The sequence below is a fragment of the Gigantopelta aegis genome, chromosome 12 (genome assembly GCF_016097555.1).
Source record: "Gigantopelta aegis isolate Gae_Host chromosome 12, Gae_host_genome, whole genome shotgun sequence".
NCBI lineage: Eukaryota > Metazoa > Mollusca > Gastropoda > Neomphalida > Peltospiridae > Gigantopelta > Gigantopelta aegis.
This window is the reverse complement of record NC_054710.1, coordinates 16,882,625-16,895,706: the sequence shown is the minus strand read 5'-3', so window position 1 is coordinate 16,895,706 and position 13,082 is coordinate 16,882,625. Positions and strand designations below refer to the sequence as shown.

The 13,082-nt window shown below is 36.8% G+C and overlaps 1 protein-coding gene across 5 annotated transcripts in view; it reads right to left on the bottom strand.

Moving 5' to 3' along the window:
* Positions 1 to 13,082, bottom strand: part of LOC121386299 (pleckstrin homology-like domain family B member 1) — a 190,635-nt gene that overhangs the window by 77,632 nt on the left and 99,921 nt on the right. For 4 of the 5 annotated variants that reach the window (XR_005959629.1, XM_041517148.1, XM_041517151.1 and 1 more), the window contains 4 exons: positions 12,547 to 12,684; positions 9,610 to 9,621; positions 2,146 to 2,340; positions 954 to 1,046 (listed from right to left, as the gene is read on the bottom strand). Coding sequence is in view for 4 of the 5 variants with exons in the window: in XM_041517148.1 (XP_041373082.1) it covers positions 954 to 1,046; positions 2,146 to 2,340; positions 9,610 to 9,621; positions 12,547 to 12,684 (438 nt within the window). In the remaining variant the exon portion in view is untranslated. The remainder of the gene's footprint in view (positions 1 to 953; positions 1,047 to 2,145; positions 2,341 to 9,609; positions 9,622 to 12,546; positions 12,685 to 13,082) is intronic. The other variant, XM_041517149.1, reaches the window with a different exon arrangement.

Genomic DNA, 13,082 nt, shown 5'->3' with positions numbered 1-13,082 from the left:
GATGACCAGGTCACCATCCAATGGAAAAAAAGCACAATCGAAATCGACTATCTGTGATGTTTAAAGTAACCTGAAATTGATTTGTGTATAAAGCATGTTAGCTACATGCACAAGGGTTGTAAATAAGTTTTAATCACAAAACACATTTAAATTTGTTTAAAAGCTGTTTTCTTGAGGATATGTAAGAAATAGAATACAACATTGATGTCCGTTAAGATACCATCAATCTTACAATTTGTTTGAAAACGTATCCAACTCGTCTTCGCTCGTTAGATTCGCTTTAAACCAACTCATATAATAAATGAAAGAAAAGAAAGACATGTTTTATTTAACGACGCACTCAACACATTTTATTTACGGTTATATGGCATCAGACATATGGTTAAGGACCACACTTCATGGGCTAGTCTTTCCGATTAGCAGCCAGGGATCTTTTTATATGCACCATCCCACAGACAGGGTATATACCAGTCGTGGTGCACTGGCTGGAACGAGAAATAGCCTAATGGGCCCACCGACGGGGATTGATCCCACACCGACTGCGCATCGAGCGAGTACTGTACCAATGGGCTACGTTTCACGCCCATAATAAATGAAGGGCCCACAGGAATAACATGATGTCCAAAAAGACAGTCAGTATTATAACGGTTGTGTATGCCAAGGTCACAATGACACACTAAATTAAAAACCTATAATTATGGTAGGCCATTAAATGTTGTTGGTAAATTATGCTTTCTTAAGCATAAATATGCCAAGATTGCAGATGTTATTCCCGTGGACCCTTCAAATGGGATCTAATGGCCACTCACGTAGTATTCTCTATATCGAAGGAAGAAAGGAAGGAAGGAAGGAAGGAAGGAAGGATGGAAGGAAGGAAATGTTTTATTTAACGACGCACTCAACACATTTTATTTACGGTTATATGGCGTCAGTCTCTACATGGAGATACAAACCTCACGAGCTCTGTACTTGTGGAACAAATTCTCCTCCTCTGTCTCAAGTCGCTTGCTCAGTTCTTCCTTGTCCACCTCATACCGAGACTCCACCTGAAACAACCCATTAAAATTGTACTGAACACCATTAAAATTGTATTAAACACCATTAAAATTGTACTGAACACCATTAAAATTGTACTAAATACCATTAAAACTATACTGAACACCATTAAAACTACACTCGACACCATTAAATCTATACTGAACACCATTAAATCTATACTGAACACGATTAAATCTATACTCGACACCATTAAATCTATACTCAACACCATTAAATCTATAGTCGACACCATTAAAATTATACTCGACACCATTAAATCTATACTCGACACCATTAAAACTATACAACACAACTAAAACTATACTCAACACCATTAAAACTACTCAACACTATTAAAAGTATACTCAACACCATTAAATCAATACTTAACACCATTAAATCTATACTCAACATCATTAAAACCATACTCAACACCATTAAAATGTATGCAACATGACTAAATCTATACTCAACACCATTAAAGCTATATCCAGTACCATTAAAACTACTCAACACCATTAAATGTATACTCAACACCATTAAAACTATATTCATCACCATTAAAACTACTCAACACCATTAAAACTATACTCAACACCAATAAAACTACACTCAACACCATTAAAACTACAATGAACACCATTAAATTTATAATGAACACCATTAAAACTACAGTGAACATTATTAAACCATACTGAAAACCATTAAAACTATATTGAAGACCATTAAAAATACACTGAATACCAAAGAGCCAAACACCATTAAACTTTTCTAAACACCAGTAAAACTATACTCAACACCATTAACAAAGAATACCATTAAAACTACCGAACATCATAAAAAAAGTATATTAAATATAATTAAAATCGTTAAAACTATAAAAGGAAGGGAACACATGGAAAAAATCTCCACTGCCACCTCCAGCTCGATTCCAAAATGAAAGGACAGGGCCTCATCCCACGAAGCCATCTTAGCGCAAAGATCACCGTAAATACATAATTACCTACGCACCTAAGATGATCTTAGCGCTAAGATCGCTTCATGGAACGGGGCCCTGGTCTGTAAATAGAGAAGACCCGAGAAGCCATATAAATGAGACCTGCCCACCTCGAGCTGTTGAAACTCCAGATCGTCACAGATCTGCTGCTGGTTGTCGAGGACGTCCTGTTCTAGACGGTACTTCTCCAGGACTGGGTCCTCATCATCTTGGCGACACAGAGCCTCCAGGTGCTGCTCGGTCTGGTAGTGAGCGTGCTCGAGGTCATGTAGCTTCTGTCGTTCTTCTTCCAGCACTCGCAGATCCTGTAAGATAAACACGGTAATCAACAGGAGATGAAAGGAAGGTGATGCACCGCCACATTATTTAATCAGTGTCTATTATGCACAGTAATCAACAGGAGATGAAAGCAATGTGACGTCCCAGCACATTGTTTAATCAATGGCTATTAAATACAGCATTTTAACATACAGGAGATGAAAGGAATGTGACGCCTAGCACATTGTTTAATCAGTGGCTATTACACACAGTAATCAACAAGAGATGAAAGGAATGTGACGCCCCAGCACATTGTTTAATCAGTGGCTATTACACACAGTAATCAATAAGAGATGAAAGGAATATGACACCCCAGCACATTGTTTAATCAGTGTCTATTAAACACAGTAATCAACAGGAGATGAAAGGAATGTGACACCCCAGCACATTGTTTAATCAGTGGCTATTATACATAGTAATCAACAGGAGATAAAAGGAATGTGATGCCTCGCCACATTGTTTAATCAGTGTCTATTACACACAGTAATCAACAAGAGATGAAAGGAATGTGACACCCCAGCACATTGTTTAATCAGTGTCTATTAAACACAGTAACCAACAAGAGATGAAAGGAATCTGACACCCCAGCACATTGTTTAATCAGTGGCTATTAAACACAGTAATCAACAAGAGATGAAAGGAATGTGACGCCCCAGCACATTGTTTAATCAGTGGCTATTAAACACAGTATTTTAACATACAGGAGATGAAAGGAATGTAACGCCCCAGCACGCTGTTTAATCAGTGGCTATTACACACAGTAATCAACAGGAGATGAAAGGAATGTGATGCCCCAGCACACTGTTTAATCAGTGGCTATTAAATACAGTAACTGACAGGAGATGAAAGGAATGTGACACCCCAGCACATTGTATAATCAGAAAGAAAGAAAGAAAGAAAGAAATGTTTTATTTAACGACGCACTTAACACATTTTATTTACGGTTATATGGCGTCAGACATATGGTTAAGGACCACACAGATTTTGAGAGGAAACTCGCTGTTGCCACTACATGGGCTACTTTTCCGATTAGCAGCAAGGGATCTTTTATTTGCGCTTCCCACAGGCAGGATAGCACAAACCATGGCCTTTGTTGAACCAGTTATGGATCACTGGTCGGTGCAAGTGGTTTACACCTACCCAATGAGCCTTGCGGAGCACTCACTCAGGGTTTGGAGTCGGTATCTGGATTAAAAATCCCATGCCTCGACTGGGATCCGAACCCAGTACCTACCAGCCTGTAGACCGATGGCCTGCCACGACGCCACCGAGGCCGGTGTGTATAATCAGTGGCTATTAAATAAAGTAACTGACAGGAGATGAAAGGAATGTGACTCTCCAGCACATTGTATAATCAGTGGATATTAAATAAAGTAACTGACAGGAGATGAAAGGAATGTGACACCCCAGCACATTGTTTTATCAATGGCTATTAAATAAAATAATCGACAGGAGATGAAAGGAATGTGATGCCCTAGCACATTGTTTAATCAGTGGCTATTAAATAGTGTAATCAACACAAGATGAAAGGAATGTGAAGCCCCAGCACATTATTTAATCAGCGTCTATTAAATACAGTATTTTAACATTATAGGAGATGAAAGAAATGTGACGCCCCAGCACATTGTTTAATCAGTTTCTATTAAATACAGTATTTTAACATATAAGACATAAAAGGAATATTCAATTATGTCTCAATGGCTATTAAATAAAATGTAATTTCTTAGTCTTGAAGTACAAATTTAACTTCCAAATAATTTTGTTCATGTACCATGACATTAAAAGAAAGAAAGAAATGTTTTATTTAACGACACACTCAGCACATTTTAATTACAGTTATGTGGCTTCAGACATATGTACCATGACATTAGAAAATAAAATAAATTTGAGCTATTACACACTTTACAGTGACCAAAATGATATTACTACTAATAATAATATACAGATATTAATATTGTAAATAAGAAAATGTATTTAACATGTAATTTTAGTTTTCAAAAAGCATCTAGTAATCGAAAACATCCTACAATGAGAGCAAACTGAAGAAAGTTATTTTTACTTCTTCAACCTGACCATCGCATTAGTAGAACCAGTGAAAATAACCTGATTTACAGGTTAAACTTAACAAACCATGCACAGATGAACGGACAAAGAAATGGTGCCACTGCACGATAAATCACATGCTTCAACATAACAACAGAAAGAAAGAAAGAAATGTTTTATTTAATGACGCACCCAACACATTTTATTTACGGTTATATGGCGTCAGACATGTGGTTAAGGACCACACAGATATTGAAAGAGGAAACCCACTGTCGCCACTTCATGGGCTACTCTTTTTGATTATCCCACAGACAGGATAGTACATACCATGGCTTTTGATGTACCAGTCATGGTACACTGGCTGGAATGAGATATAGCCCAATGGACCCACTGATGGGGATCGATCCCAGACCGACCGTGCATCAAGACAACATAAAAACAGTAACAGGCAATTCTATAGAAAACAGCAGTACATTTTAAGGCAATTTTTAAAATTCAAATCCCCATATTTTCTTCACTATAGCAACCATCCATTTCTTGTTGTTAGATTAGACATGGGTGTATGGGCTCCCAATTTTGTATGGAGGGGTGGGGGGGGGGGGCAGGCAGATTCCCCCCCGTTTTAAAGGAAAATTAATGCTCAAATCTGGATAATAATTCATGTTTGCATTACCAAATGACAGCTACATGTATATAGGGTTCCAGATGAATCACTTCACATTTTTACATGGATTACAACTAATATTTTGAGTAGAATCATGGAAATACACAGTCAAAATGTTTCAGGCCAGCTCATCATGCCTACACTGGGTGGGGGCAGTTTGTCTCCCCCCCCCCCCCCCCCCCCGAATGATCTTCCCATCCCCCCCCCATATCTCATATGCTTATGAAATTAAGTGACTATAGAAACAACCTATCTTTTTTCCCCATCTCAGTAGTAATCAAGATTACTTTTATTTATAATCCTTGGTAGACCTGGTGTTACGAACAGATTTGTTAACTTGCCATTGGGAATATGCCTTTAAGATTTGGAATCACTGAATTTACCTTTGGTCTGTCATCTTGTATAAACCTGAATTAAATTTTCAAATTGTTGGGGGAGGCCTTGATATCAGCATTTTGCCTGTTGGCCAATCCCCAACCAGCATTATAATTGGGAATAAATATTGTTTAAACCAGATGACTATAAGCTATGTGATGTTAACGTAAGAAATTCACAGACTATTTTAAGTAACGTTTGGTGGTCATTTAATTGACTGAATAACATTACACAATCAAATTATTTGCCAATTAAGACCACAAATCTATGTGAATAACTGCTGTATTAAAGGTCCTATGTCAAAGTTGAAATTAAAATATTTCGTTATTTTCACATTTATTTGTAATAAATAACTACAAATTAATCGACCTCATGCAAAATCTTTCCATAATTAACTCTGGAATAATCATTTTTAAAAGTCTAGTACTGGACGACAAGGGGGTTTCCCGAATAATTTGTGACTAAATATAGCATGGTCACCATCTTTGTTTCTCTTGTCATTTGACCACAAAGAATTCTGGGTAAACAGTCTGTTGGACGTGTACACATAAAACAGTTACATCACTAGTTAATGTGTGTGACACTCTCTCAAGAGTCCTCACTAAAAAACCCAAAACATTCTTTCAAAAAACAACTGCAAACCAATCTCACAAAAGAAATGGATTAATTAACTTTTTCTTACAAATTCGTTTAATTAGAAAAAAGCATATAGTCTTTACCATAAAATAACAAAGGACATGAATTTGAAGTGGTTGCACTATAGATTAGAACACCGAATACTATCTACAAACACATTTCTCAGTAAAATAAAAATTCAACAAGACGACAAATGTTCATTCTGTAAATCTATTCCAGAAACTCTTATTCATTTATTTTGGTTCTGTCCATTAATACAAACATTTTGGCAAAACCTACAGGGTTTGCTAAAAAACAGAATGTACTCATATTACACATCTCCATTTTACTGTTACAGATATAATATTTAAAATACATGATAATCATAGGGCAGATGATATATTAAATTTAATTATATTACTTGCAAAGCAGTATGTATACAGGAGGAAGTATATTGGGGTAGTACCAAATGTACAATCGTTTAAAAAATATAATAACTTTAAATTACAATACTGAAAAGTTTCTTGCATTTCGCAGTTGTGACTGGACCAAATTTTATCAACGGTGGTCAATCAACAAACATTTCATTAAATAGTTCGTGTTTTGGGTTAAAAAGACGAGACTGGGTTCATATTTTTCAATATATCAAACAAGAATCAACTTAATACAGAGGAAATGCTTTCATTATTTACAAATATCTCTCTCTCTCTCTCTCTGTGTGTGTCTCTCTCTCTCTCTCTCTCTCTCTCTCTCTCTCTCTCTCTCTCTCTCTCTCTCTCTCTCTCTCTCTCTCTCTCTCTCTCTCTCTCTCTCTCTCTCTCTCTCTGGGTGTGTCTCTCTCTCTCTCTCTCTTCCCTCTCTCCTCCCTCTCTCTCCCTCCCTCTCTCTCTCTCTCTCCACCTCTCTCTCCCTCCCACTTTTCTCTCTCTCCCACCCCCTCTTTTTCTCTCCATCTCCTCTCTCCTCCCTCTCCTCTCTCCATCCCCCTCCTCCAACCCCCCCTCTCTCTCTCTCTCCTCTCTCTCTCTCTCTCTCTCTCTCTCTCTCTCTCTCTCTCTCTCTCTCTCCCTCTCTCTCTCTCTCTCTCTCTCTCTCTCTCTCCTTTTGTCTAATTCTTATGCAAGTATCTATTTATATAATATTTATTTTATTTGACCTATATTTATTTATTTATTCTGTTGAAAATAATTTTGTGTTTTCTACTCTTCTTTTTGTTCTTGTTTTTGTTATAAATCCTACAGTTTTACTTGCTCCCAATATACATCTCCCAATATATTTACAAAAGTTAAGCTTAACATTTAATGACATAATTGTACATGAATGTGTGTTTTTATACTAACAGTTATTGTTTTCAAATTGTTGTACAGAATATTGTGTTTTCAACATGTCTTTATTAGCTAAATGTATTAGTATAGCTTTTGATCACTTGTTTTGTAAGGTGGTGAATTAGGAGTCACCAATCCTAACACTACCAATGTATTCTGGGGCAATAAACAATTAAAAAAAAATATATACTAAACTTATCACATGGGTTTATGGCATGGATATCATGGGTAACGTATAGGATAAATGGAATTATTTAGTTGTAATTTTTTTTATAGGCATATTATAGCTCAGTTTGAAGGTATAAGCTTTGTTTCAAAGCAAAAATTAATAAATATTTTTGTTGAGAACCGTCATTATTGCAACTTTAACACAGCACCTTTAAGTAGCCGGTGTTCTTCTGATATGAAACTAACAGGTAGAAAGAAAGAAAGAAATGTTTTATTTAACAACGCACTCAACACATTTTATTTACGGTTATATGGTGTCAGACATATGGTTAAGGACCACACAGATTTTGAGAGGAAATCCGCTGTCGCCACTACATGATCTTCTCTTCCGATTAGCAGCAAGGGATCTTTTATTTGCGCTTCCCACAGGCAGGATAGCACAAACCATGGCCTTTGTTGAACCAGTTATGGATCACTGATCAGTGCAAGTGGTTTACACCTACCTACTGAGCCTTGCGGAGCACTCACTCAGGGTTTGGAGTCGGTATCTGGATTAAAAATCCCATGCCTCGACTGGGATCCGAACCCAGTACCTACCAGCCTGTAGACCGATGGCCTACCACGACGCCACCGAGGCCGGTAAACAGGTAGAAATGCTTGAACACAAAAGTTACCAAAAATACAGGTGTGTGTATCTTAAATTAAAACACTGTCCAAAAAAAAACTTGAGCCACCACCATGGAAATTGCCCTACAGCATTTTGAAATCAGGGACAAAATGATTTTGATTAGAGCAAGAAAATTGGAAATGCATGGTTAAATTTAAATAAGAAAATAAAAAATGGTTTTGTTTAAATAAGGAAATGGGAAATGGTTTTAAGTAGGGAAATGGGAAATGGTTTTAAGTAGGGAAATGGGAAATGGTTTTAAGTAGGGAAATGGGAAATGGTTTTAAGTAGGGAAATGGGAAATGGTTTTAAGTAGGGAAATGTGAATTGGTTTTGCTTAGATAAGTAAATGTGACATGGTTTTGTTTAAGTAGGGGAAATGTGAATTGGTTTTGCTTAAACAAGGAAATGTGACATGGTTTTGTTTAAGTAGAGAAATGGGAATTGGTTTTGCTTAGATAAGGAGATGTTACATGGTTTCGTTTAAGTAGGGAAATGGGAATTGGTTTTGCTTAGATAAGGAGATGTGACATGGTTTTGTTTAAGTAGGGAAATGGGAATTGGTTTTGCTTAGATAAGGCGATGTGACATGGTTTTGTTTAAGTAGGGACAAGGGAATTGGTTTTGTTTAAATAAGGAAATGTGACATGGTTTTAGTGTAAGGGAGAACCACACTCCAACAGTGACACACAAACCAAACAACACACTGCATAGCGAACAAGTGCAAATCATTAATGGTTCAAATTCCAGCACAATTTGGACATTATATCTTATCTGATTGGCAAAGTGGTTTTAACCAATCACAAGCTGTCTTATCTGGTGGACTTGTTGTTTTAACCAATCACAACCTGTGTCTTATCTAGTGGACTTGTTGGTTTTAACCAATCACAAGCAGTGTCTTATTTAGTCGACTTGTTGCTTTTTAAGTTTATTTTGTTTAATGACACCACTAGAGCACATGGATTTATTAATCATTGGCTACTAGATGGCAAACATTTAATAATATTCTGACTCGTAATCTTCAGTGGGAACGAGCTACATTTTTCTATTAGCCGCAGGGGCTTTCACAGACAGGACAGCACTTACCAAGGCCTTTGATGCACTAGTTGTGGGGGACTGGTTGGGAAGGGGGGAAACCCAATCAGAGAATGGGACCACTGATGTGGTTCGATCCTATGACCTCAGGTGAGTGCTCTACCAATGGCGCTAGATCCCACCCCTTGTTGGCTTTAGCCAATCACAAGCTGTGTTTTTTTTTCATTGTTTCATTAGTAGATTCATGTCACATGTGTATTCTCAGTGTTCATAATGGTGTAAGTCAGTTAACAGAAACTAATAGTGGTTAGTATCCAATGGGAGAGCACTCCATTCATGCAAACAGGCATGTAGAGTAACCTACCCTTCTTTTCATCTGGAAGGAAAATAAAATGCAATAAATATAGAGAGAAATAGCACACGTCACAATACCAATAAGGGAAGGTGTTCAAGAATACATGTATGGTAGTCATCATTATGAACTGTCAATTCTTTTATATCTACATGTATATATAGAGGATTTGTCACAAGTGTTTTTTTTAATATGGAAAATATCAACCGAGTCTATGTTAATCAGTATTTGTTGAGGCTCTACCGAGACAAATACCAATTAACTAGACGAGGTTGATATTTTACATATTAAAAAAAACATGTAGCGAATTCTATTTATCCTATAACACTTCTAAAATAACACTTTAATTAAATGTTTAGCAAATCACAGTATTAAAGACGCCGTCATCGGTAATAAGACGTCATAACGATCAGCACAAATTAGTTTCACATCACACATTTTAACTAAAGCTTTGAAAACGTTATGCTCAGGTACACAGGTCTTGTTGGCTTGTAAGCAAATGACCCATTCACAGCAACACATTACCGAGGGACCTTGCAAATTTGCATACCATTATTAACCAGGTTAATACACTAAATTATCACATGGGTTTATGATATGGATATCAGGGGTAAGTTATAGGATAAATCCATGTTCAATTAAAAAAAAAAATATATATATATAAACCAGTCAGAAAACCAATGACAAACCAAGAGTATATTTGATTGAGCTAGTGTATCAAAGATTACATTACTATTATAAATATCACAACAGCATCTGTCTGTCCAAAAGTTTGTTTGTCTGTCAGTCTGTCTGTCACTGATAGTTTAGTTAAAGTTTGTTTGTCTGTCAGTCTGTCTGTCACTGATATTTTAGTTAAAGTTTGTTTGTCTGTCAGTCTGTCTGTCACTGATATTTTAGTTAAAGTTTGTTTGTCTGTCAGTCTGTCTGTCACTGATATTTTAGTTAAAGTTTGTTTGTCTGTCAGTCTGTCTGTCACTGATATTTTAGTTAAAGTTTGTTTGTCTGTCAGTCTGTCTGTCACTGATATTATAGTTAAAGTTTGTTTGTCTGTCAGTCTGTCTGTCACTGATATTTTAGTTAAAGTTTGTTTGTCTGTCAGTCTGTCTGTCACTGATATTTTAGTTAAAGTTTGTTTCTTGTATAACGACACAAATAAAGCACATTAAATTATTAACCATTGGCTATTGGAAGGAAGAAAGGAAAGAAAGAAAGAAATGTTTTATTTAACGACGCACTCAACACATTTTATTTACGGTTATATGGCGTCAGACATATGGTTAAGGACCACACAGATTTTGAGAGGAAACCCGCTGTTGCCACTTGATGGGCTACTCTTTTCGATTAGCAGCAAGGGATCTTTTATTTGCGCTTCCCACAGGCAGGACAGCACAAACCATGGCCTTTGTTGAACCAGTTATGGATCACTGATCGGTGCAAGTGGTTTACACCTACCCATTGAGCCTTGCAGAGCACTCACTCAGGGTTTGGAGTCGGTATCTGGATTAAAAATCCGATGCCTCGACTTGGATCCGAACCCAGTACCTACCAGCCTGTAGACCGATGGCCTACCATGACGCCACCGAGGCCGGTCAGGAAGAAAGGAAATGGTTTATTTAACAATGCACTCAACACATTTTATTATGGTTATATGGCGTCGGCATTGACTATTGAATGTCAAACATTTGGTAATTTTGTCATTTAGTCTTAGAGAGGCAACCTGCTACATTTTTCCATTAGTACCAAGGGATCATGCCATAGACAGGATAGCACATACCATGGCCTTTGATATACCAGTCGTGGTGCACTGGCTAGAATGAGAAATAGCCCAATGGGCCCACCGACGGGGATCGATCCTAGACCGACCGTGCATCAGGCAAGCACTTTACCACCGGCCACATCTCACCTCCTTATGTGACAAAATTTACTTTGTTAATATAAATATAATACTTTGTTAATATAAATATTTAATGCTTAGTAACTTCTGTCTCTTAATCTGGCCAGTGCACTACCACTGGTATAACAAAGGCCATGGCGTGTACTATCCTGTCTGTGGGAAAGTGCAAATAAACAATCCCATGCCAGTGTTTCTGCCAGGAAGACATTTTTGAGTATGGCGCTATGGAATTGAATGCAACCACAGTCAACAGGGGATGGGGGGGGGGGGAGCTCCTGCACAAAGAAAATGGGTTAAGTTTAGGGCTAGGGTCAAGAACATTATACAGTAATGATAAGAGAAATTAATTTTTTCAAACGGTTAACTTAAAAAAATAAAATCTGCAAAAATATTTGGGTATGGCGCCATACACGTTTTGTCCTCCGGCAGAAACTCTGCTTGCTGCTAATAGAAAAATGTTGCGGGTTTCCTCTGACGACAGGTCATAGTTACCATATGTTTGACATCCAATAGCCGATGATTAATAAATCAATGTGGTCTAGTGGTGGTGTTAAAAAAAAAAAACTTTAACTCTGTGATATATGAGATTAATTAATATGCTCTTGAGGTGTTGTTAAAGGGACATTCCTGAGTTTGCTGCAATTTTTAAGATGTTATCGACTAACAGAGACTTTTTAATGATTGTAATTACATATCAAATATATTTTTTTGCATAAACTATTAGTGGCTGTATATTAAACGTGTTCCTGATCGTTCTAATATTTGTACTACGTTAAATTTCATTTTATTTTCTCAAATATTATTTTTCATACGTACGAAATTATTTGAAGACAAAATCCAGTTTGGGCTTCTTACAACTATTAAGATGACCAGAAACACATTGAATATACAGACACTGATATTCTAAACAAGAAAAAATGCATTTAATATGTAAGTTTAATCGCAGAAATATTTTATTAGTCGGAAACATCGTACAATGCAGCAAACTAAGGAATGTCTCTTTAAATAAAACAAACTCTATATGATACTTGAGAGTAAAATAAATCACCTACCCGTTCTCTCTCACGGGTGGCCTGCTCGGTGAGGTGGGCCTGTCTCTGTTTTAGGTGGTCGATCCGGTCCTGGTCCACGTGCAACTTCCCCATCTCCGTCTGGTGCTCACCCTCCAATAGGGCGCGCTCCATCTCCAGCTACACAACAAATATATATATATTAGATGACTGAAACATATACTGTGTATTAGATGACTGAAATATATACTGTGTAAAAGATGACTGAAATATATACAATGTATTCAACATCTAAAACATACACTGTGTATTTGACAACTAAAACATATACTGTGTATTTGACAACTAAAACATACACTGCATTTGACAATCAAAACATACACCAAGTGTACCTATTTAACACAACTAAAACATAGTCCATGTATTACACAATTAAAACATAGTCCATGTATGACACAATTAAAACATAGTCCATGTATTACACAATTAAAACAGTCCATGTATTACACAATTAAAACATAGTCCATGTATTACACAATTAAAACATAGTCCATGTATGACACAATTAAAACAGTCCA